A 26,985-nucleotide genomic window follows, 5' to 3' on the forward strand; every position below is an offset into this window, starting at 1 on the left:
TAATAATAATAATAATAATAATAATAATAATAATAATAATAATAATAATATTAATATCAGGTAAATCATGTTCTGTGAACTTGAACAACTGTCAGTTCCTATGTGTCAGGCTCCCTAACCTATTTTTAAAAATCTCTTCTGTGCAGGATTAATGTTTGTGTCGGTCAAAGAATCATTGCACTTCCACATGACAACCGGCAGGTTAGATTATTTGACATGTCTGGAGTGCGATTAGCACGGCTCCCTCGCAGCAACAGACAGGTACCAGCAGTTTTAGTTCCATATATTAGAAAGATGCTTCCCATCCTTTTTTCAGAATTTAGAATGCTTATTGCAGGATATCTTATTCAATCTAATTCACAGAAATGTCCTTTGCAAAGATCATGCCTGGTCTAACAGTAGTCAAACTGTCATACCGTTATGTATTGAATAAAAATGTATTTCCTTCCTCTTTATCTTTGTCATATCTTGAGTGCAGTTTGCCTGTTTAAAGTAACTGCATTGTATCCAAGTCCACTGAAGGTCTTAGTCTTCAAAGTCCTGAATAGCTTAAGTCTGGTACACCTTAAGGATGATCTTTCCTGTTGCATAGACAGCTATTTAGTTTTTCCTCAGTAGACATTCTTGCAGTTCTTCCTTTTTCAGAATTTAAGCGAGTGCATATTCACAATGCTTTCTCATTTTGGAACTATTTCTTCAAAGAAGCTCACTTAGCATTGAGTCCAATGTTTGTAGCATCAAGGAAGGATCTTTTCCTGTGCTAGGCCTACTGCAAGTTCTGGTTCATATTATTGTGCTACCATTTTTTAAAAAAAAAATTATTAGAAGTTAATATGAGAGACTTCTGACCAATAGAAAATATAGTCACTTCACTATGCTGTCTTTCAATCCATGCTTTTTTTGGGACTTTTTAAAAAATAACATCACATTACATAAATCCAGCTTGGTTATGCAGAATCTATTTGACAGGGAGCCATAACTAATTTTGGGCTTTGAGTATATCTATCTCTGTCTTGCTTTTCCATGATAAGCCATGCTCAAGCTGGTTTGTGATATCAGAAGTATGTAATACCATAAAACTTCAAATTAAGGACTAATTTTTACAAGCCATATAAATATAATTGAAACACCTCATATTGATAAATATAATTGGAACACCTCATATTGATAAATATATACCAAGATGAGACAATCTAGTAATATACATAATGAGTAATGTAAAAGGTGAAGACTTTAGTCTGGTTATATCTTGGTATATTAGCAATAGAAGGAGGTTCTGTAGGTAAAGACAGTCAGAGAACCTCTCAGGCTAGTGGAAAGAAGTCAAAGAGAGCAGGGGCGTGTGTTGCTAAACATAGCCATAGGAAGTTCCACTGAGCTCATAAAGTTCTTCAAATAAATGTTTAATTTGCTCACTGAAATCAAAGGGATGTGAAAACATTTAAATTTAGTCAGATAATGCCCTCTTTGGTTCTTTTGTTTGTTTTGATAACATATTTTTAATAGTGTGACTAATGGACTTCTGAGGAGCTGATCTAGTCTACTGATTCCCTTCCAAAGCTTTCCAACAATTAGGGTGAACTTCAATTTATTTAAGAGTTGTATTTTGGCTGCTTACTTTGTATGTAGCATAACTTGATCATCAGAACAAGAGTTGAGTGTCAGCTATGGTGGGAACCGAATCCTTCAGAAAGTTAACTGATATGAACAAACAAACCATCTTGGTATACATGTTTTTGAAACAGCAACAGGAGTATATGGGGCAGAAATTCTAATGCAGTCCTTTTGTTGTTACAGGGCCACAGAAGAATGGTCTGTTGTTCTGCTTGGAGCGAAGACCATCCAATATGTAATCTGTTCACTTGTGGATTTGATCGCCAGGCTATTGGATGGAACATCAACATCCCTGCCTTGCTTCAGGAAAAATGAGATGTTGGAAGTATCCTCCCCCCCTCCCTTTTCAGTTTTGTTGCCATAGACTTCTGTGCAGACTTTCCTGTAAGCTAGTCTGCTATCATTGTACAAGGTGCTCCTTGAAAGGGGATGTGTTGCAAAGTTGTTACCACGTTGTGCACAGTTGCATGAAATATACAGAAAAAATGTGACCTTTCAAAGATGTTAGGTTCTTGTGTATGAATTTTTATATCTTGGCATCCACTGGTGACTAGAAGGATGTTTGGCTTTCCTATGGAGCATATAAGTGTTCATAAGTTATTCAGCCTAGATGAAGAGTAGGACATTATGTCTGACTTAAATGTGAATTCTGTGTACTTATTGTGAAGAATATATATCATTTTACATATCTGCCTTGTTGTTAAAGAGAGTATAGGGCTAAACCTTTTAAAATGAAGGGAGAATTTCATTGAGAAGTATGATGGAAATTTACTTATATCTATATGAAGTCTGACCTGACTCCAGTGTAGTATTAATTTCAACACCAAACCTAGTCTAGTTACTGGAATGAAATTAATGGTTATGAAAGGAGATGAAAAGTAATGTTTTAACATTGGGCATAGAATGTTAGGTTGCCAAGTTGAAATATCCCTATACATTTCAAGAACTAATTGGTTCATTCTTACCTCTCATTTGATTTGAGCTACCACTCCGTGTTTTGAAATCTCAGCAAATGACAAACTATTACAATCACAGCAGTCTGAATAAGTTCTTAATAAGCACTTTAGTTTATAGCAGCGGTTATAAACCACCAGTATTTGATGACATTTCCTAAAGAATGTGAGAGTTGTATCTAAGAAGGATTGACATCACTACACTTTTGTGAAGTATTTTTTTTAAGGCAGAGAATATTTTTTTTTAACTATAGCTGTGTTTAACATATTTCAGATTTGGTGGGAGCTCCCCCATCATAGTTACATTTTGAGCCAAAAAATTCAAAGGTCAATATCCTAACAAGCATATGAATTCTGCATGCTCAAAGCAGCTTGAGTGTTCCTTGCCCTCCTCCCCCCATCCCATGGCAAGCTACTTTTGAAACTAAGGGGTCTTACAAAAGCAGTACATAATGTCACATAGTGGACCATTGTTAAAAGAAAATAATTTTAAAAATCTAATCAGGTATGCCCAAGCCATTGGTCATGCCAAACATACTTCTGTGGATTCTGGCCATTGAAACTGAGAATGCTACCTCAAAAATGAATGTAAGGCTACTTTGAATTTTGCTGTTTAACCTTGACAAGGCACTTTGGATCTCATTCTGATGTGCTGTCTTAAAGAGTAGAAGACAATCATACCAAATTTCAGACTTGAATTGAGTCAAGCATAATAACAACATTACCACAGTTAGGCATTACTTGTTCATTTTGAATGTAGATAAAAGTCCCTGTTCCCCAACATTTTTAAGGTTTGCTTTAAATTTAATTCAAGACAGTTCTAAGTGGGTTTTACTCTTCCTGCACTGTGTTTGGCGTCTGTGATTTGTAAGGATGTTTCTTAGATGGCAGTTTTGAAAAAAAATATATGTGGAGGCTGTGTTTACAGTTTCTTCATAGATGTTTCATTTTCAGCTGAAAGCAGAAAGTGCTTCTCTTAACTTTCTGTCCGTATCTCAGGGTTGGAGTTAATCAAAGTGGAAGTGTAGATCGCTTACAAATATTTTAACATGAATCCCCATAAAAACCCTGCATTACATTTTCTTCATTCTTTGTTGTTGTTTAGTTGAGATTGTTTTGTTTTCCAGAGCACTGCCCAGCATAAATTGGAGAGACTTGCTCTTATTTCCTTCTCTGTATAGCAGAAAGAGTAAGTCAAAAGTGGATATATATTTTCAAGAGAACCAGAATCCTAGAAACAACACCAGCCATGAAATGATACATAATAAATGGCAGTTAAGGTAGTTTATGGAAAACCCAGAAGAGAGTTATTACAACAAACATATAATGTTAACAGTAGCTTGATCTGTCTGGGGCAAATGGTTACATGATCCCAAAACTGAAGTGGCTGTGTTGAATTTAAAGTGGGATTCAGTGCTCTGAATGTTTATCAGCCACTTCAGTTTACCTGCTAATCACTCCATGGCAATAGTAGATGTACATGCCCCAAAATATAATAAATCCCATCTACAAGTTTTGGAGCACATTATAATGATGATTTGCAGGTTGATTTAAATCTACTAGAGGGGTTTCTCTCCTCCCTGGAGAATCCATACTAGTGTCTGAAAAAAAAAAAGACTCCATGATCCCTTTGTGCTCCAAAACTTGTAGATGGGATTTATTATATTTTGGGGCATGTACATCTACTATTGCCATGGAGTGATTAGCAGGTAAATCAACATAGTTGGACAGAAGTAGTCATGCCAGTTCATCCTTTTACTCTCCTGTTTGGATAGTAAGAAAAGCTGAAGTAAATTTCAACTCTACAACACACATGTAGAAATCTTTCTCTAAAAAGCCCTGTTTTTATCTGTGTGCTCCATGGCTAATGGAGCAGAACACATTTTAATCCCAATTCATGTACAGTATGAGAGCAATAAACTATTTGGACCTTTGAGACACACTCACACCCCTTTTAGGGAAAAGCTTGCATGCCCCTTGGTCTTGCTGACTGGGGTCTCTATGGAATGGTTTGGGAATGGTTCTTTGGCTTCAGCTGCATAAAAAGGTCACATGCTTTGGGTCTGTAGTTTTTCTTAAATGCATGAGAAGTAACAGGAACATGGCACTGATACGATTCCCTGTTGCTGAGCTTTATATCACCAAAGGACCAACCTTTCATAGCAGATATATCCACAGAGTTGTTCTGACTTAAGCAGTAGGCCTTAGCTTTTTTAAAGGAGCAGATTTGTTACTGAACTACTGCAATATCTTAAGTGTTGCCTTGAGGCAACAAGTGCCCATTTCAATAGGTAGTGGTAAAGTCAGTTACACACTCCACTTTTTCTCATCTCCATGTCGAAATGAATAAGGATTCTGCTGTACTTAATTATGTCCTGCATTTCACATAAAAGGAAAGTGACTGTTGCATATTTTCAGTATTGAGATTTGGTTTTGCAGAAGATGGCTGTATCACTGGGTAAATCACAAAGACATGTGTCTGTCTGTCTCTTTCTCTGTGTATATAAGTTCTTCAAACAGTGCACATCATTTTTTTGCAGATGAAAAAATGTGTAACTATTTCTAAATCAGAAGAATCTTATTTTGATGCCTAAGTCTTTGAAAACCAACTTCTTGAGAGGGAGAAAATTCTGTAGTTGTGTGTCAATGTAGAACCACTTGTTTTTTTGTTTACTGAGGTCCTGGTGATATATATAATTGTGAGTTTTTTTAGATGTTCAGTGTTTGTCTTTGTTGCAATTTGAAATGCCATTAAACCATTCATCATAATTTCAGAATTTGCATTTTTAATAAGCTCCAAATGATGTGATTCGTAAAAGTCTTTCCTTATTCTCTCAATAAGCTGGCTACATGAATATCAGTCAGAAGTAGTTCAGCCTTTTCTGAGAGTTTTGTCTGCTATTAAAGATGGAATGAGATGTTACAAACCACTGGACTGCCACTAAAAATAGTGGCCTTCTCTCATTTTCATTTCCTTTTGTTTTGAAACATCTAGGAATATACCATACATGACACACAATAATACTGATTTTAATTGTCCCTGTTTTGCTAATTGGCTGTTGACTACAGGAGAGGGAAACTCACACCTTGAGGTCAGTTGTGTATAAATAGCTTAACATTACGAGAATGAGATACAATCCTGCGATTTCTAGTAGTCACCCCTTTGTCCTTTTTAACATCTAGTTACATTATCAGCCATAGTTCACAGAAAAAAACCCAAAGTAGCTGTTGAAAACAGGATTTGTCTGTGTTACACAGTGTGGTCCTGTTTTGCTGTTATACATTTTGAACTATATAACTTAAAAGTGCCTTTTACTGGTACTTTTGTACACTTCCATTTCCTTCCATATTCTTTGCAAGGAAATCTTTAATTGCATCTTGCTACACAGGTTAGGAACATCCTCCACGTGGCTCGTTTCCCCAATGTTACATTAAATTGATTTTTCTTGCTTAAAGAAACCAGTCAAAACATAGAATCAGTACAATTTATTTTGATACAACAGCCCTCAGTGTATCACGAAACACTTTACAGACTGAACAGAAATAACTGATACAGCTTACAATAAGCTGAACTCGAGATTGACAAGTGATCCAAAGATTGTTGCGTTCATATAAAAATGAAGTGTTAGGATTGCTATGGAAACATCTTGCATAGTTAAGATCCTTCCTGGAATATTCTTACAAAATTGTCATCTTAAAGGTCTTATGCTTTGAATTTGTCAGACAGCATGAGTGAGGCCAAGCATGTTAAGTTATTGGAGTTAAACATTTCTCTTGGAGTAATCTTTGCAAGTGTGAAAACTGAAATGGGACTTGAACAAATGACACTGTTACTCCTTTTTGCTCTTGCAGAGGAGAAGAGCAATCCAAAATATCAATAGGATGTACAAGCAGGTGACTTGCCCGCAAGCATAAAGATCTCCAAAATGGTGTAGATGAAAATGTTTTGCACCAATAGGCTTCTTGTACAATATGGTCTGTATAATCTTTGTGAGTCAAAGAAGGTTCAAAGAGAAAGTTCTAAGCATTTGGAGTGGGGGTCCTTTGACCCTTCAGATGCTTTGGACTGCACCTCTCAAAATCCCTGATCATTGGCCATGCTGAATGGGGTTTCTGGTAGTTGAAGTTAAAAGCAACTGGAATGCCGAATGTTCTCTGCTATTGCTCTAAACGAGGAGTGAGAATAATGGGGCCCGCTGAATTTTGTCGAATTGTTATTTCCAACAATCTTAGCCAACCTAGCTGATGATGATGAGTGCTAGGAGATGCAGTCCAGCAGTATTGTAAGGTGTGTATGATTCCCATAGTATTGTAAGGTGTGTATGATTCCCATCTTTGCTTGAAGCAATTTGGATTTTAATGTGGGCATGGCTTCATAAACATTAACATGCTGATGTGGTGTGGTGACAGGAATAAACGCTACCACATCAAGCTGATTTGAATCTCTGCTCAGCTATGGAAACCCACTGAGTGATCTTGGATAAGTCACATTCTCTCAACCTCAGAGGAAGGCAAAGGCAAACTCACTCTGAACAAATCTTGCCAAGGAGACCCTGTGATAAGTTCACCTAGCATTCATCATCATCAGCCATTTGTTGGAATGACTTAAAGGCACACAACAGCAAACCAGCTAACACGAGATAGATATAGCAGTGATGAATATAATATCAAGATTATTCATGCTCTTTGAACGATATTAGGTCATCATAACACTGAATTATCACTGGTTAATATAGTGCCTTGTACAAAATATCACAAAAGTCCCAAGTTCATGGCTGCTGAAAATGGTACCATTTAATGGAGTAGTTGATCAGCTAACACATTTCATAATTAGGCATGAGAAGACTAGCCAGCAAGCCACACTATGAAGAACATGTTTTGGCACTGGTCCATGGTGTAGTGGTTTGAGTATTTGACTATGACTGGAGACCAGGGTTTGATTCCCCACTTGACCATGAAATCCACTGGGTGGCCTTGGGCAAATCACATGCTCTCAAGCGAAGGCAGTGGCAAACCTTGGAACATATCTTACTAAGAAAACCCCATGATAGATCCACCGTAGGGTCGCCATAAATCAGAAATGATTGGAAGGCACACAACAACAACAAATAAGTGGATTGCATTGTGAGTTCCCTGTGGAAGCAAAGAAAATGTGCAGAACATAACACTGCAGGAGATGGGAGACTCCATATCTTGAGAATCTCAACTTTCCTTTTGAAGAAAAGTTGAATTATTCACTGTACTGTATATGCTTGTGAGTGATGCCTACTAAAATCTCAGGAACAAGAGAAATGGCTGATTTAAGTTCTAATATTAAGGTATAACGTTTTGTCCCTGTCCCTCTCCTCAAGTAGTAGAGCTAGAGTAAATTTATTTAAAATACACTTATTCAGATTCAGCATTTGGAAGTGCTGACTTATGTATTAGCAGACAGCTGGGTCTAATTGTACTTGGGGTTTGTCAAGGTGAGCCTCGTTTGCCTGTATTGGATGAGATTATACTATAGAGAGATGACTATATTAAGATCCAACTTTGTGCTTCCTCAAATGAAACGCCAGCAAGTGATGATGGTAAACAGGTTAATATAACTGGATTGTTTAATGTTTGGATTTCTCACCAGCTTAAGCAACATCCCCAGAGAAAGGGCATTTTGTTATTTAAAAGTGAAATGATGGAGTAAGGTTTAATCTGATTTTTATTCCTTATCTAGCTTTGTCAAAATGTTATCTACACTTCTGCAGCATAACTTATCTGAAGCCAAGGAAAACAAAGATTTTGGGTTTTTTTATGGATACAATCTCAGAGGAAGACTGATAGTACAACACAGCTGTTAATCATGAGAAGACAAGGGATGTGAAAACTACTTCTATAAACCAGGAGGGATTAGGAAATTAACCTGGTGCTTTGTAATGACTTTCAGCATTCTGTTGCCATATAGTCAGAGCTTGCTCTTGGTTATACCTTACAATACAGGTATGGGGAATGTTCATTAAGTGCCAACTTGAAATTCTCGAGTTACTGAGAAGATGGTAAATCAGGATAAGATCACAGTCCACATGCACTAAACCAGTTGGCCTCTGTAAAAGGTATCATGGAAAGGAGTCAAACACTTAAGGCTGTGTTTTGCTTACTTAGCAGTGGCTTGGTGTGAAAGAGCTGGTTGATTCTAAGGCTGCATGATAAAATACACCTTATTGCTAAAATGAAGCAAGCCTTCAGTAAGAAAAGGCAAATGTAAAAAAGCAGTGGCATGTTCAGGTGTCCTAACCAGCCAGATTCCTCTGAAGATGATGTGCAACTGAATGATGAGTTCAGCTGAATCCTCAACACAAACCACAAGGCAGGATGCCTTCAGTCCAACATTTACTTGCAATCATGTACTGCATCCCTGTTTGTGCCTCTTGACAAAGCACAAGAGACTGCAGGAACCAGGACTTTGTGGTTTAGGCTTATGTAGCCCATATTTATATCATGCTTTTCCTCCAAGGAGCTCAAAATGGTGCATAAGTCAGTCCGAGAGCTGATGAGAAGCAAAAGTAAATGAGCTTTATGGCTGAGTGGGGATTTGAACATGGCTGTTCCCACTACTAATCTCACAGTTAGTTTGTACCTTCAGCTTGTGTGCTTGAATCCTGTCCTCCCACAGCCTTGTTAAAGTTAGGCTTGCTTAGTCATGTTGGGAGACTAGATGTAAGGAGAGGGAGGTAAGCAAGGAATAATATGTGAACCAAGCCAGCATGGTGGAGTGGTCTGAGTGATGGGCTATGACTCTGGAGCCCAGGGTTCAATTCTCAGCTTGGCCATGAAATCCGTTGGTGACCTTGGGCAAGTCACATGCTCTCAGCCCAAGGGGAAGGCAATGGCAAACCTCTCCTGAACAAAGCTTGCCAAGAAAACCTCATGATAGGTTTGCCTTAGGGTCACCATAAGTTGGAAATAATTTAAAGGCACACAGCAACAACAAGGTCATATAGTGCCACGCTTTTCATGGGAATGGAATATGAAGGAAAGAGATGAATCCGTAGGTATAGAAATGAAACAGCTTGTTAATTCAGATCTGGCAAAGGGTATGCTACTGTGCTGATCTTTTCGAGAAACTTTCTGATTTCCTCCATGAAGTGCATTCACTGAGTTAGACAGACACAAGGCATTGCATCTTGTGCATCTGTGGCTAAAAAAGAGCAAGTACAGATCTCTTGCAGGTCTAGGGGCATGATTCTTGTTTTGGGTGTAGTCAGAGCAGAGATTGGAATGTGTGGCTCCCCAGCTAACATTGGACCTCAGCTCCTATCAGCCCCAGCTAGTGTAGAGATGATAGGAGTTACAGTCCAGCAACAACTTCAGAGCCACACAGTTACTGTCCCTGCTTTAAAGCCAGAGCAACGAACCTGTCTCCTTGTTTGTATGAAGTGCATGACAGATGTATGGGCCTTCCCATTTTATAGGGAAGACAGGTGTGTTAAAAGTGTCCCCGTTGACCCTTTCTTGGCCCACTCAGAGTAGTAGCAACTCAAACTACAAAATGACTTCAGAAAGTACCAGGGAATTTGAAAGAGAATCCTTGCTTCAGCCTTCTCACTATGAGCTTGATTTCTACCACAGGGAGCGGAATTAGGAGACCAGCAGCTTCTTTTAAAAAAAAATGCTGCCTGCTTTATATCACAAAACCACGGGAAATTTGCCATGACTGCTCATCTTCCCTCTGGAACAGCAAAGCCATTGGCAGCCCTGGTCTACCAAGTTGACACAACATCTGTCGTGAATGCTGTGCTTGCCTATAGAGCCAGTCAACCGTCGGTCCCTGGTGTTTTGTGTGTGTTTCTGTTCAACAAACACAGCCTGACTCCCTTTAAAGATGCAAACAATCAAAAAAGTAATGAACCCACAAGGAAGCAAATCTCCCCCTCCCAACACCTGCAAAAGAGGACATGGGACCAGACATGTCTTCATCATAGCTGTGGTCCAAGGAAAGGAGGGTGCACTGCCCTTATACCCCCAGGTATTTTCTTTCAATTTTGGTATGCAAGAGGATACGCTTGCAAGGTATCAGACCACATAACCCACAATATGCTTTTTACAGTTCTCATGGGTAAAATCTATATGAGAGCACATTCTGAGCCTCTCCTGAGTCTGCTTCAGATGGAACCAGATCAGCCTCTGGCATGCCACACTAATGTCTTCAGTCTGACTCCAAATTGGTTTTATGAACCACACACAAGTATAAAATGGGAGTAAGAAGGCCTGCCAGCAGTGTATATGTGAGTCTCTCATTAGCATGAACTACTGTATTGTCTTGGCCCCATGGGTTGGGATGAGTTGTGTGTACTTCCTCAAGAAATTATATTTACATTGTATGTTTGAATATGTGCAGATTCAAATACTTTGTCAAATCATTCATTTGTAAAAAAATAAACACAGCCTTATCTCTGTTTTACATAGTTTAATCCTGTATGTGTCTAGTTTGATGTCTTAAAAAAACAAACACCCAGGACCAGTAGGCCAAATAAGGGGGAAATCCTTCAGTGTTGGAGACAGCATGGTGTAAAGGTTTGAGTGCTGGACTATGATTCTGAGATCAGGGTTTGAATCCCTGCTCAGCCATGGAAGCCCACTGGATTACTTTGGGCAAGTCACACAATCTCAGCTTCAGAGGAAGGCAAAAGCAAAACTCCTTTGAGCAAATCTGGCCAAGAAAACATCATGATAGGGTTGCCATAGAGTCACTATAAGTTGGAAATGACTTGAAGGCACATAACAACAATTCTGGCCCAAAATATATTTGTTGGACCCCACTTTACCATTTCTCCCCCCTCCCTTTTCTGTAACTATAAGATACTATTCTCTATTCCTGGTGCAAAATCCCTTTGCTAAGCTTTTCTCCCTTTTCTCTCTCTTCTTTTCTCCCTGGCTATTTACCTCTTTCAGAGTCTCCTCTCCCATTCTTTCAGCAACATATGTGATGTTATTGTTATTGTTACTGAAGGGTCTGGAAACCATGCCTTATGATGAAAGATTTAAGGAGCTGGAGAAGAGATGGTTAAGAGGTCATGGGACAGCCCTGTTTAAATCGTTGAATGGGTGTCAAGTTGAAGATGGAGCAAGCTTGTTTTCTGCTGCTCCAGAGAATAGGGCATGGAGCAATGGGTTCAAACTACAGGAAAAGAGATTCCACTTAAACATTAGGAGAAACTACTTGACAGTAAGAGCTGGAACACACTCCCTTGGAGAGTGGCAAAGTCTCCTTTTTTGAAGATCTTTAAACAGAGACTGGGTGGCCATCTGCCAGGGTGCTTTGATTCTGTTTTCCTGCATGGCAGAGGATTGAACTGGAGGGCCCTGGGGTCTCTTTCAACTCTATGATTCTATGACTCCATGGACGTTATCATATGGGCCTGGGGGAACGCAATTAGAGCGGGACGAAAGGCAGTGGGATGGGAATGGAATGGGAAAAGGATGCATTTTACTTCATGCCAGAATGCTGCTGATGCCACCGGAAGTTCCTGTTCTGATCCCCATCTATGCCAGAGGCCAATTTTCAGGAACTGTGTCCTGTGCAGTGGCGTCCCTAGAGTTGGTGTCACCCGGTGTGGTCACTCATAGTGTCACCCCCCATTGACCTCCTCCCATTTCACACCATACGGAACCCTTAGTAATGTTTTTTTGCACTAATGTTACTTGTAAATCATAATTCCCATATACCACTGAATGTAATGCTAACAGTTGTGACATAAACAACTAGCAAAATCAAAATTATACCTTCAAATTACAATGTCATACACAAAACCTAAATGTATTTACATATACATAGTGAAGATTTGGTTAAAATTAAATGTTTTTAAAGAAAATTTGGAAAGAATAGAAGTGTGCATATGCTGTGTGCATACCTGTTTACCCAGTGATGTACATTTCTGCTTCTGTTTCTTGCTCTATCTTCATTTTGTATCTTTCTGTTCCACCCAGCCTCATGTCAGCATCTCCTGATTCTGTTCAGAGACACCTCTTATCTTTGCAAAGTTTGAAAATACTTGTCATGTATGACAGTTTTCTTAAATGTATTTGTGGGCAATCTTATTGATTCCAGCTGTGTTGTATGATGTTCCATCTTCCCGGATAGCCAGGTTTTCCCTGATGTGTGTGTGCTGTTCCTCTCCTCCTTTCATGGCTTTCACTTCAGACTACCCTCTTTTTTAGTCAAGCGATGCTCTGTTTTTTAGACAGAGTTTTTCATTTCTTACAGTGTTCTAAGTTTTCACTTCCACCAGAGGGCAGGGCATGACATGGAAGGAAAAGAGGTGTGATATGTTTGAATTATACTGAAGTTAGGCTAAAAATAAAGGCATGGAATTTAGGTGCTGTAAAGAAATACACTTTCTCTGTCAAGGTTACATCTCAATATGCCTTCATCAAACCTTCTCTTCAAAACAGCTGTGAGTGTGTTGTAATCTTGGTTAATTTTTAAAAATACTGTGTTGTTTTTTAAAGTTTGAAGCAGGTTATCAAAACCTACAGCTTTTCAGAATGTTAAACAGAATACAATAATACCGTTAATCAAACATGTATAAGGATGGGGTAGATAAGGAGGTAACCCCAGAAAAAAACTGAACAACTTATTGGATTACACCATATATTGCAATGCTTTTCTAAATTAAAATTATAAAAGACAGGTGACTTACATTGGCCTCTAGTCAAATTTTGAAGGGACTTTTCAAAGTCACAATAGCAATGGGAAAATGGCATAATGTTGCCTATTGATGTTTCAAACAGAAAAGGACTTGAAATCTTAAATCTCAAAGGATGTGCAGAGAAAAAAACTGAATGAGAAAGAGGCAGTTAAGGTACCATTAGAAGAAGAGCTCCCGTAAAAAAAAAAGGGGGGGGGAAATATATATTTTAGCACCAGCTTGCATTATCCTATAGAGTTGCAATTTTTTGGGGGGAGTGATTTTTGGTGATTGGGAAGAAAACTATGGCTTGTGAAGTCAAAGGCTTTCAGGGCAAACAATGGCTTCATTTGCAAATATGGTGTTTTGAAGGTACTAAGTACCTGCAGGGAGAGCATTTTAAGAGTTGGAATTTCGCATTACCTTCAATATGGGTTTCACGCCAAAGAAATTAATGGGAACACTTTGGGTCTCCAGGTGTTAGACTGTAAATCCTGACAGCTCGAATAATCATAACTGGTGGTGAGAAAAAATGGAAACTGCAGTCCAACAACATTGGGAAAGTCATCTCTGCTCTAAGACTTCAGATCATCTGAAGTGTAATGTGTTAAAGCTGACATCTTGAACTGAGAACGAAATCTAATAGGTTCCCTGAGTTGTTGCCTCTGTTTTCATCTTCTAATTACCATTAAAATGCTAATTCCTTGGCACAGTTCGAAGGACTTCATTTAATTTTCAATATTTTTTTTCTTGTTATGTGCCTTCATGTCATTTCAAACTTATTTTTTATTTTATTTTATTATGGTTTTCATGGCAAGATTTATTCAGAGGAGGTTTGCCACTGCCTTCCATTGAGGCTGAGAACATGTGACTTGCCCAAGGTCACTCAGTGGGCATCCATGTCTGAGCTGGGAATCAATCCCTGGTCTCTAGAGTCATAGGCAAACATTCAAATCATTACGCCCTGCTGGCTCTATACTCAGTACTATTACCTCTGAGTATTCCTTGACTAAGAAAATCCTATGAAATTCATGGGGTCGCCATAAATTGACAGGCAACTTGAAAGTGTGCGCATATGCACGCACACACGCACACATGCAAACTTGACTGTACTGTCTGGGAATGAACACACCTGGAATAAGTTACTTTTTTGGATAACTTTCCAAAATCCTGTAGTGTAATCACAGTTCTTGCAGCTGGAGTTCACCTGGAACCACAGCTAAAGCCAGTGAACATACTGGCTGGGGTAGTCTGGGAGTTGTAGTCCAAAAAAGGAACATTTCCAAGCTCTGGATTATTTTAACCCAAAGCATTTACTGTTTAAAAGGGAAGTCATGCTATTACTTCTTGCCTAAGATGTTGAGCAAATGCCTCTGCCACCTGCAGTTTGAAATGGTTGTTGTTGTGTTATGTTCCTTCAAGTCATTTCTGGCTTATGGTGACCCTAAGGCAGACCTATCACAGGGTTTTCTTGGCCACCGTCTTCCCCTGAGGCTGAGAGAGTGTGTCTTGCCCAAGGTCACCATTTGTAAACCAAATGGGTTTACATAGTCAAGCTAGGAATCGAACCCTATTCTCCAGAGTTCTTATCCAATGCTCAAACTGCTGAAGTCGTTTGAGTTCATAAAGAACTATACCCTTTGGATTCTCCTTCATGAGGGGTAGATGCTGGTATACAAACTGTTACCTTTTAATACTAGTGTTATTTAATTCTTTTTAAACTTTTGTAATAAATGGTTTAGTGGTATCCTTTTTAATGTATTGTAAGCTTCAATTTTGGGGAAAAGGCAGGATGCAAATCCAATCAATCAACCAATCAATATCAAGGGGGAGAGCTTGGCTGTTGAATACACTGGGTACATTTAGATGTCCTGTTCAGATGGTTTAAGTTTATTTCTCTGGTTTCTTAGTTAAAATGACCCAGACACTACAATAAAGAAATCACAGATTCAAGGTCTATAGTGCCTTTAGCTGCTTTCTCTTGCAATGGCAGCTGATAAATCATAAACCAGAATTCCCTCCCCAAACCCTGGCTTATTGTTACATCTGATTACATGCATATAAGTGGCTCCCAGATAAGAATACATTCCCAGTAATGAAATTTTACTTCACTTCCCAAATTTTTAGCATTACAGTAACTTAAAATTTAATTTAGAAATACATTTTTGAAAGAGAGCGAAGTTACTGGGGCAATGCAAACACAGCAGATACAAGACATCTAGCTGTGGATGATTTTAAATGTCTTACTTTGTGCAATATTAGAAATTCAGGGACTGAAGGAAAATTTAATTAGTGAGCAATGTGGGGAGGCCATGGTCTTATTCCTCCCCTCTGCATAGCTTCACCCTTGCATCTGAAAAAGATCACTGCATGAGATTCCAGTTTATTTGTGATATGTTGCAGTGCTGACTAGATTGCTACTACTTTTGGTTTTCCCACCAAAGGTTGGTTTCTCAGGCTGCTACCACACTGCAGAATTGATGCAGTTTGACACCACTTTAACTGTAATGGATCCTTCCTATGGAATTCCGGGATTTGTAGTTTGTTGTGGCACCAGAGGTCTCTGACAGACAAGGCTAAGCTGCTCAGAAAACTACAAATCCTAGCATTTCTCAACATTGAGTCGTGGCAGTTAAAGTGGTGTCAAAGTACCTTAATTCTGCACTGTGGATGCAGTCTTCGTTTCTTCTACACCCACAAGAAACAACAACAGCAACAAAACTCTGCAAATAGCTGGCAGTATTTCCCTCTTTGCTAGCCAGGTACAATGAAGCACCTCTGGTTGGAAGGAACAGAAAGTATAAGAAAACAAACAGAAGGCTTTGTTCCATTTCAGGGATTCACAACAGCTATTTAAAAGGAAATGGGTCGAGCAATAAATGGAGTTTTGTTGGTGTGTGTGTTTTTAAGTCCATGCTTTAGACCTCAGGCCCTGAAATCCTTACTCGACTCTTAGAGTTCATTAAACTTTGCCCTGTAAACCTCTGGCCCAATGTTGTCTCATGCTGTCTGACTTGCTAAGTTCTTGCCCTGTTATTCCCTAACCGGGATTAGTTCTTTAAGAAATGAAATCTGAACAGCATCAAGAGCAGCAGCTGTGTGTAACCAGTTAGTATGTTGTGATGCCTGTAGCATGTTCAGGCCCCTGTGTGAAGTGAAAATGGCTGGTTTTTAGTAGTATTACTAAAAATTATTAGTACTGCTAAAGTTTCCTAGCTGGCATATACAGATAAAGAAAACTCCACAGCCCTTACGTGTCGGCTTGCAACCTAATAGACCTGACATAAAAGTTGGGAGTTGGGAGTAGTGACAATAAGGAAGAAATAAATAAATAAACATATTCAATAATTAATTCATCATACCATTACAGAAAGGTTTAGTGATTAGGTGGGATATACATTAGGTGGAATATACATTGAAGGCAGTATGAGAATATCTGGTATTTATGCTAGCAGACTGAATTTATAGTTAGTGCTGTCAGGAACGGATCCCTGTGTAAGGAAAGGGCACACTGTATGCTTTTCTGTGAGCATTTTGGGAACTACAGTTCTCTGAGGTCGCAAGTGGTCTATCATAAAGAGTGGTCCTCCAGATGCTTATGCACTGTTACACCCATCATCCCTCACCATTGGGTAAACAAACGGGGGCTGATGTGAACTGGAGTCTAACAGTATCTGGAGGGCCAAAGTTTTTCTAGTACCACTCTAACAGAGACTTCTTGGAGGGAAGCTATGATAACTGTTGTTGTTGTTGTTGTTATTGTTGTGTGCCTTCAAGTAATTTCCAACTTATGGTGACCCGAAGGTGAAACTATCATGGGGTTTTCTTGGCAAGGTTAAAGAGGTTTGCAACTGCTGAGGCTGAGAGATTGTGACTTGCCCAGGTTTACCCAGTGTTTCATAGCCGAGCTGAGAATTGAACCCTGGTCTTCAGAGTCATAGCCCAACACTCAGACCGCTAAGCCATGCTAAATAGCTAAGTGATACAAAATCAGTCTAGTTGAAGATCTCGACACAACTCATCTCCAGTTAATTTTGTTTTGTGAAATCTCTTTATGCTAGTGTTGAACCAGGAAAACAAAATAAAATCAATCTGTATATGTAGTGCATAAAGCACATACATATCATATTTGATCCCTGTCAACATCCCCCTGCAGCTAGTAGAGAAAAACAGAGAACCATGAAACAAAGTTATCTTGAATTCCCAACGTGCCTCAAACATTAGTCTTTCTTAAGAGAAAAATTGCTTCACAAGTTAGGAGGAACAGTTGGATCTGCTTATCTATTTGCTAAATTCCAAATGTCTGTCTTGCAAATAACTTTTGTGTAACCGCTGAAACATATTACAAGGCTAGTTACTGACTTTCTCTGTGGATTAATGTTATAAAGAAAAATTGTATGAATATCCTGTTTGGAGATGATTCTATGGCTATTACGACAATAACAACAACTACTCCTACAACTACTAGTAAGACTACATCTACTACAAAAATCCTGCACCAAGATTATCAAGTGGCCATAATATTCCAAGACAGCAAACATAGATGGCCAGTGGAGCGTGGAAGTGGCCCTCTCATGAAGTGTGCAAGAATTCCTGCTTTCCTATTATGCTATTTATGCAAGTGAAAATGGGGAAATCATGACTCCCCAGATCCTAAAAGTGATAACTGATGTGGCTTCCATGTCGATTTGGGGTGATGATTCTGCTCTGGGTTCTAATCTGAATTTTAAATGAGCTATCCAAGATTCTGCACCTGTTTGGAGGATAGATTTAAACATCTTTAATAGCTCCTTTACACTTTGGAGTACAACCTGGAGCAGATCTATTGCCCTACTGGCATGGAGGCCACCCACCATTACTGAATCCTGGGCTGTTGTCTAGGGAACAAAGTGGTTGCCAACAATACAGATGTACCAAGTGAGTCTCAGTGTGCATTCAATTTCACACCTTTATGGGCAGCCTCTCTGGAATGTAGGCTGCATACAATTGGGTTTGCCTATCAGTATGTGGATGATGATAGCCAGTATCAGATACTCAATTAACTAAGATCTAATATTCACTGCAGAAATAATGCAGTTTGACATAACTGCCATGGCTCAATGCTATAGGATTCTGGGATTTGTAGTTTTGTGATATATTTTGCCTTCTCTGTCAGAGCACTCTGGTGCCCCAACCAAGGACGTAGCCAGAGGGGGGGGGTTGGGGGGTCGGGACCCCCCCTATCAGGCCCTGGGGGCGTTCAAGCTCCTTCCTCCCCCCTCCCCTCCATTAAAACCACGGCCGGGACTTAGTTAAGGGGCAGGTTTCAGAGGTCCGGACCCCCCCCCCTTCCAGGAGAGGAAAGGGCCCTTGTTGGAGCGCGCGTGTGCACGCGTACAGCCCCAAAAATGCTGGGGATGGAGAGCGCCAGTCTTGTTCTCCTCTAGGCTTCAGGAGGGGGCTGTGCGCGTGCACACGCGCGCTCCAACAATCACCCTTTCCTCTCCTCCCGGCCTTGGCAAAGCCAGGAGGAGCGCAAGTGCCGCCCCTAAACTTTTTGCGGGGCCTGAGGGGGAGGGAGGGATGGAGGGACAAGAGGCTGCATCAAGCTGCATCCACATTCAAGAAATAACCAGGTTTGGCAGCGACTTAACTCTTTTGTGGCTCATGGCTATGGAATTCTGGGAGTATGTTCTGTGGTCCAGATATTGAGGCTTGGCTCTATTCTGGCTCATTGCTATGGAATTCTGGGAGTTAGAGTGTGCTCTGGGGTCCAGATATCAAGGCTTGGCTCCTTTCTGGCTCATTGCTATGGAATTCTGGGAGTTAGAGTATGTTCTGGGGTCCAGATATCAAGGCTTGGCTCTTTTCTGGCTCATGGCTATAGGATGCATCCTACATTTCAGACTTCTGCCTAGAAGGAATTTCAAAAGTCCTCATTTTTTGTAAGAAGCAGATGTCCTCCTTTTATAGGATGTGTCCTATGTTTCAACCTTCTGGCCTGGATGAATGTAAAAATGTTTTCCATTTTTGGTAGGATGACACACGTCCTCCTTTATCCAGGATACGGCTCACATTTCAGCCCAGGAGCAATGTCAAAACATCCTCCATTTTATCAGGGTGTCCAGACATCATCCTTTGTCCAGGACATGTCCTACATTTCTGCCCAGGAGGAATTTCAAAACATCCTGCTTTGCCAGCCTTTCCTTGAGGCTGAGAGTGTGTGACTTCCTTGCCTAGTGGGTCTTCTTGGTTTGTTCAGAGTTTGCCTTTGACAGCCTTCCTTGAGGCTGAGAGTGTGTGACTTCGTTGCCTAGTGGGTCTTCTTGGTTTGTTCAGAGAGTTTGCCTTTGCCAGCCTTTCCTTGAGGCTGAGAGTGTGTGACTTACTTGCCTAGTGGGTTGTCTTGGTTTGTTCAGAGAGTCTGCCTTTGGTGACTTGGGTGTGTGTGAGTGTGTGCCTTCAAGAGGTTTTCTTGGGAGGTTTGTTCAGAGAGGGTTTGACTTTGCCATCCTCTGAGGCTGAGAGAATGTGACTTGCCAAATGGTTTTTGGGGATTTGCCTTCACCTTCCCTTAAGGCTGAGAGAGTGTGACAAGTGCTGTGATGTCCCTTATGCGCCGCACAATTTGGACATGATGCATAAGCCATGTCATCGACACGTACCCCATGTAAGATATTTAGCCTTCTCTGTTGGAGAGAATCAGATTTTCATTGAATCCTGGTCTCCAAAGTCATAGAATTGTAGAGTTGGAAGAGACTGCAAGGGCCACCCAGTCCAACTCCTTTATTCTGCCATGCAGGAACTCTCAATCATAACATCCCCATTGACAGATGGCCATCCAGCCTCTGCTTAAAGACCTCCAAAGAAGGAGACTCTGCTGCACTCCGAGGAAGGAGTGTGTTCCACTGTTGAACAGCCCTTACTCTCAGGAAGTTCCTCCTAGTCTAACACACAAAGCTATCTCCCAACCTCCTATCCAAGAAGAATGTCAAAATGTTCTCCATTTTGAGCATGACTGAAAACATGAATTTATATTGTTTTTTATTAATGTTTTTGGCTTTTAGTTGGCGTGTTCTCCATTTTTGAACATCCTACAATTTGTCCTACATTTTGTCGTGCATCATGTCCTACATTTTCCCTACATTTTGTGTCTTGGGGGCTCTTAGCATCTCAAAATGGTGGCACTTAGTCTGGACCCCCCCTTCCCAAAATCCTGGCTACGTCCCTGCCCCAACAAACTACAAATCCCAGGATTTCATAGGATGGAGCCATGGCAGTTGAAGTGGTGTCCAACTGCATCATTTCTGTAGTGCAGATTAGACATAAATAACCTCTCCTGGCTTGACACCTCCAAACCTGAGAGAAATGTGGCTCTGATCACAAACAGAGTGGACCCTATGCAGCGAATGTTTGGAAAAATAGGGGGGAAGGGAAGCAGCAGTTACGGATGAGTAAAAGTAAGATATGAAACAGTTACGGATGAGTAAATCTAGGTAAGTGTTCCATATTCATGATCACTACTTTCCTCCCAATCCAAAATTTTCCTTCCAAACTGCTGAGCTTTATATCACCAAAGGACCAACCTTTCATAGCAGATATATCCACAGAGTTGTTCTGACTTAAGCAGTAGGCCTTAGCTTTTTAAAGGAGCAGATTTGTTACTGAACTACTGCAATATCTTAAGTGTTGCCTTGAAGCAACAAGTGCCCATTTCAATAGGTAGTGGTAAAGTCAGTTACACACTCCACTTTTTCTCATCTCCATGTCAAAAATGAATAAGGATTCTAACTACTGCTGTACTTAATTATATGTCCTGCATTTCACAAGGAAAGGAAAGTGACTGTTGCATATTTTCAGTATTGAGATTTGGTTTTGCAGAAGATGGCTGTATCACTGGGTAAATCACGAAGAGGGTGTTCTCACTTAAGATTTGAAACGATTTAAAATACAACGTTTTTAATAGATCTGATTCAAAATAACCCTGGTCTTATCCTGCGTTCCGAATCGCTTTTATTCTTCGTTCCCATCTGGTTTTTTAAATCGAAGTTTTTACCTGCAAGCGTTCCTACTTGGCATGAATTCGGTGTTTAAATAAATTGATTCTTCTCCTCCATACCTTATTTGGAGCTGTCAATCAATAGTACATCAGAATGACGTAACATTAATCCAGAATATTTGGAAGCGATTTATCTTTTGGCATCGTTTCCATTTCATTGACAGCCAGGGAGAATCCCTTCAGAGAGCCCAGAGATCAATGGGAGAGGCTTCTGGCAAAGCGAAGCTCTTTCCAGAGGAACTATGGGATAGGTTTTGGAGGGCAGCATCCTGTCTCCCAAGACAGCCAGGCAGAATCCCTTCAGAGAGCACAGAGATCAATGGGAGAGGCTTCTGGCAAAGCGAATTAGAGGAACCCAAGCTCTTTCCAGAGGAACTATGGGAGAATCCCTTCAGAGAGCACAGAGATCAATGAAGGAGGCTGCTGGAAAAGCAGGGAGGGAGCACTCTTCCCAAAGATTCTCTTTCCAGGGTTGGAGGAGAAGGCAGATTCCATTTGAGAAAGGGAGACAGAAAGGCTCTATCCCCCCCCCCATTGATTAGAGCCCTTCCCTGCCTGGGCGAGATCAGATGTCTCCTCGCGAGGAGCCATCCCTTCCCTGCCTCTCCTCCGTTAGAAATGGGCTCTCCCCACACAGAGGGGAGGTTGCAATCCACCGGGGGAAGCCTTGAGCAGCCGGGACTTCAGGTGTTTAAAGTGCTGAAGAGATTAAGCGCCTGTAAACCATTAAATAAAAAATAAAAATAATCCTTATCTCTTATTGAAAGACCACAGCGGACAAAGGGGTGAGGGAAGCAAAAATGGTGAGAGCCAGACGGATGGGGACAGAAAGGGCAACTCCCCCCAAGGACAGCCCCATCGCACTCCGCTCCTCCCTTTCATCTAACGCGATTTCAAAGGCTGTCGTTCCTATTTAAATGCTCCGGTTCCTAACTCGAATCAATGGAAAAACGTAGGTCGGACCCTAGTGTTTTTTTAACACGCGTTAAATGAGGAAAACTCGATTCAAAATTTTATTCCGCTCTACAATTCGATTTGTAGTGGGGACGATTGCGGGTTGCTCTAGAACCGTTCTAGGTTTAAATCGGATCCTAATAGGAACGCCACTCCTTGGATTCGATTCAGAATGCGGGGTTTCACCTAGTGGGAATATCCCCAAAGACATGTGTCTGTCTGTCTCTTTCTCTGTGTATATAAGTTCTTCACACAGTGTACTTTCCTCCCAATCCAAAATTTTCCTTCCAAACTGGGCATTTTGACTAAGTTGCTGATGAAGTATACCAGCCATTGTCTTTTTCTTATTCTGGAATCCTCATACTGAACATCTAATCCTTTCTGTGATGTTATGGAGTTTTGTTTAAGAAAGGAAAGGAAAGCAAGGAAAGCAAGGAAGGAAGGAAGGAAGGAAGGGTTTATGAGAGAAATTAAAGTAAAATATGATGATGTATAATAAAATACAGCATATGTAATAAGGTAAGGGATCTATTTGTAAGGCATGGAAGCATGGAAGGCTGGGGTTGGCTAGTGATTGGTTGAATGTTTGAAAGGATGTTTAAAAGGCCAGTGTGTATGACACTGGAGGGCAAGACATTGGATTTAGTTAGACTTGGGACAGTTAGTTTGGGATTTGAGAAGAGATGTTAGGGAGTTAGGGAGATGTGTTGGAATCAATTAGGATTTAGTAATAAATCTTTAACTGTATCAAACTTTTGTTTTTGTATTATTTTTTATTATAGACCTGTGCCTCTGATAACACTACAGTGATGCTATCAGAGTGGTTGAGTTAAGACACTTGAGACTTTATCACACCAGCCAGCTGTCCTGCCACAGTTGCCTTAGTTTTAATGGAAGCATACCAGGTTGACATCATTCCTTATCACCGTTTCCCCCATGATCGTACTTTGGTGATCCACAGTTATGTGATCTATTTTCCACCCTGATAAATGTCGTCTTCTGGGAGGAAGTGTGGGAATGACCAGTCACAGCCTCCAACTGTCTTCTGAAGCTGGCTGCTGTTTAAATGCCAGTTTCGGGAAGGTGTTGTTTGATGTGATTGCTGTGAAGTGGCGGAGGAAACATGCCCACTACATGACTGTCTAAGAAGCGGAACTGCAGCAGAAGGGACCTATTGCATGAAGCAGTAATGGAGTAGCAGTGAAATTGAGAGCCTATTGATGGGTTTTGCCCATTAATTAAAAGGTCCACTACTGTAATGAATGGAATACAAGGCTGCAGCAGGATGGATACAACATTGTGTGATAAGTACTAACCAAAGATACTTTTAGCTTGTTAAAATTCCACTTTTCTAGTCTCTTGTGATAAGGTTCTTGGTATCTGTGGTGGTAGCACTGGTTCAAGAGTGTGGTGTCACATGGTGGGAAAATAAGGATTAATTCTCACACAGGAACTATGAAAGCGTGATGTCTTAACACTGGGGCAAGAAGAGTCTCCATGTTTGATGGCAGTGGTGGGATAGATAGAAGTCCCTACATTGCTACACACAACACAAACCTTGGGGCATCACACTGAAGGTTATACTATAGTGCATAACTTTTGGAGGGAAATGGCAAAACAAGGCACCCAAGGGGAGCTTCCTTCATTTTAAAGGAGAATCTGTACTCCAGGAATTTTCTTCAACATTTTTCCCTGGGTATGTGGATGGAGAAACAGCCAGGGAAATAGATATGGGGGGAGGAGATGGCACATTAAGGACAGTGACCTGCTGTTTTCTGAAAGGAGGATATATGTGGCCTGTCTTTTTCCTCAGTGAGTAATTGCTTCTGTATTTTCCAAAGAGAGTAGGGATGGGGAACCTTCCACAGCCAATTAACTACTGCTCTCATCACACCTTAGCATTGACTGGATAGGACTGGAATGAAAGGAAATGCCATTGAAAAACTGCTGCATCTGCATTGCAGAAATAATGCAGTTTGACATTAATTTAACTACCATGACCCAATGCTATGGAATTCTGTAGTTTTGTGAGATATTTAGCCTTTGTCAGAGAGCTCTGGTGCCACAACAAATTACAAATCCTAGGATTCCATAGGATGGAGCTGTGACAGTTCAAGCAGTGTTAAACTGCATTATTTCTTCAGTGCAGATGCAGCCAAAATCTGGAGGGCCCACAAGTTCCCAAGCTCTGAGCCTGAAGAAATGAATTCATGTAGGATGTCCAAGTTTTATTTGTTTGCACATGAAGTCTATAAGACCAACGAAAACTTGCAAAAAAGGTCATTGTTTTAAGTCAGCTCCCTAATTCTATTTTGCTGCCTAGTGTTTGTAAATTGGGGTAATGGCATCTTGACGATTGGTTTGGACAAACACAATAATGCAAGCAATAAAGGAACCTTTAATAATGATCAAAGGATTTCCAGGGAATACTTTTATCATCCCTCCTCTGCCACCTCTAGTTTAATTCTTTCTGAGAATAATCAGACCATGACACAAGACCAAGTCTCAGAAGGCCATGCATCGATTAAGGGCAAAAGCACAGGAAAGCTGAAAAGCCAGCTGTTCTTCTGGAGATGAAATGTTGTCTGTGCAAGGGTGCTGAATTGCACCAAATGCTTTTAGAAATTATAGCTTAGCACCTGCTGGTTTAAATCTAGGTGTTTTATGCACACACAAAAAAATACTGAGAACAGTCTTAATGCCAGGCAATCAAAGCAATGCCCTACTCAGGTTTTGTATGGAGGGCTAAATAGGGCAAGGGAATAAGGAGTAAGAATATGGGCAAACAAATAGTCTTGACCTTACATTGCCCCACTGCTAAGCTAGACTTTTGTGTGCTGTATGCATGAGATTAGTGGCCCCCAAACTGTGCTCTTTAAGGGATCTTGGGTTTCAGCTCCCAGAATCCCAGACTATTGCCCAACATGGCTGAGGCTTCTGGGAGGTGAAGTCCAAAATCTCTTAAAGGGAACATTTTGGGGACCACTGCACTAGACATTTACATGTTGAACATGAAAATCTGCAGAAGGACTTAAGCCATGCTCAGGTGAACACAGTTAGAGAATGACCATGAGCAGGGAACCTTACAAGGGCTCCTCATTATAGGAATTCTGTACCTGGGTTCAGCCAAACATGGTTACCTAGCTCTCTGCTGACTTTCTTGCTCAAAGTGTAAAGGCCTGTGATGATAACAAATGCCCAGGGACTGACATTGTGGGTCTCACATGTGTGTTGATGTTCTCCCCATCCATTTCACATGAATGCTCAAAAAAGACTTATCCCTCTAAATTCAATGAGACCTACACTCTATGGGACTGCAATCAAAATTCTGCCATAGATGATGGGGGGGGGGTAGCTTGGGTGTAAACCCAGCCCTTCAGGGATCCTTAGATTGCCGTAGGTCTCCCATCCCTGGATGAGAGTATTGTTTTCCCCATGCTAAAAAGATTAGGAGAGGTTCCAAACACCTCTCCTAAGGTTTAGCTGTTGGCAGTAGAAGTTTTATGCTAAAATATGTTGGCTTTTTTTTGCCCCACTCTTTAGCCCTACCTGTAACGGGCTGATCCGTGTTGCTCAGTTTAGGTTCCAAGGATACACTGATGTAAAACTAAGCCCTGGAAATAACAAATCATAAATGTATTGATGACAAATAGATGGGGAAAGGATGAAAAAACAGAAGTAGACCCCAAAAAGATGTTATCTTGGCCCAAAGGCTGACATAGTCTTAAGTGCAAATGATCCCTATGTTCACACTGTTGGATATTAAGCTGCTGTCTTAGCTCCAGATGTGAAGCAGTTAAATGTGGGTTATAAAGCAAGTTATATTGTAATAAATGTGTATGTATGTGGTGCAGTGGTTTGAGGTTTGACTAGGATTCTGGAGACCAGGCTTCCAATCCCAGCTCAGCCATGGAAACCCACTGGGTGACCCTGGGCAAGTCACACTCTCTCACCTTCAGAGGATTAACTTGCCAAGCAAACCCTGTGATAGGTTTATCTTAGGGTTGCCGTAAATCTGAACTGACTTGAAGGTGCACAAAAACAACAACAATAATGAGATTTTCTGTTACTGGATCCCTTACCAATCTTTCACAATTCACAATACCTCCCACCAGTGGAATGTGGCTCCCGAAAACTTCTGTGAAACTGAATTCAGTCCGTTGGCTGAAGAGATTCTCAGCTCTTACTATAGATCAAAAAGTTTACAGTTAAATTTCTACTTTGGTCACTCAGGTACTTGTGAAGAGATGTTGATAACCAGACCCAGTAACCTCACCCTGAATAGTGAAGGAGACTCTTGAAATGAAAGTGGATTGCAGTAAAAGCTAGCAGGAGCCTTAATGAGGCCAGACCAGGGTTTGTAACGCAGTCCAGCGATTTATAGTTTATAATGCAGTCATTTGGAACAGTGACCCATTGCATGGAAATCATTGGAACTTACATTAGTCTTGACTAGCTGCATTTCTTTTAATGAATAAATACAACCAAATCTGGATCCAGTGCACTGCATGTAAGGGAACTTACTTCCTTAGATTCTAAGGCCTAGGAAGTGTAGATGGCATAGATCAGGGATGAGAACTGCATGGCCCTCCAGATATTGTTGTATTGCTAAATTATTGAACTCCCAACATTCTTCACTGTTGGATATGCTGGCTAAATTAATGGGAGGTGCAGCCCAACAAAATTTGGAGGGCTATACACAATTGCCTCTCCTATTTATAGATGTAGTGTAGATGAAATCCAGTGCAGCCTGTCTACCCATAAC

At 40.6% G+C, this 26,985-nt stretch overlaps 1 protein-coding gene across 5 annotated transcripts in view; it reads left to right on the forward strand.

Annotated features, from left to right (window-relative positions):
• The window catches only part of WDR37 (WD repeat domain 37), a 61,348-nt gene extending 56,009 nt beyond the window's left edge, over nucleotides 1-5,339 (forward strand). For all 5 annotated transcript variants that reach the window (XM_042471541.1, XM_042471545.1, XM_042471544.1 and 2 more), the window contains 2 exons: nucleotides 147-261; nucleotides 1,798-5,339. In XM_042471541.1, coding sequence (XP_042327475.1) covers nucleotides 147-261; nucleotides 1,798-1,929 — 247 coding nt within the window. In that variant the 3' untranslated portion in view covers nucleotides 1,930-5,339. The remainder of the gene's footprint in view (nucleotides 1-146; nucleotides 262-1,797) is intronic.
• Nucleotides 5,340-26,985: the final 21,646 nt, after the last annotated feature.

The sequence above is a fragment of the Sceloporus undulatus genome, chromosome 6 (genome assembly GCF_019175285.1).
Source record: "Sceloporus undulatus isolate JIND9_A2432 ecotype Alabama chromosome 6, SceUnd_v1.1, whole genome shotgun sequence".
NCBI classification, from domain to species: Eukaryota; Metazoa; Chordata; class Lepidosauria; order Squamata; family Phrynosomatidae; genus Sceloporus; species Sceloporus undulatus.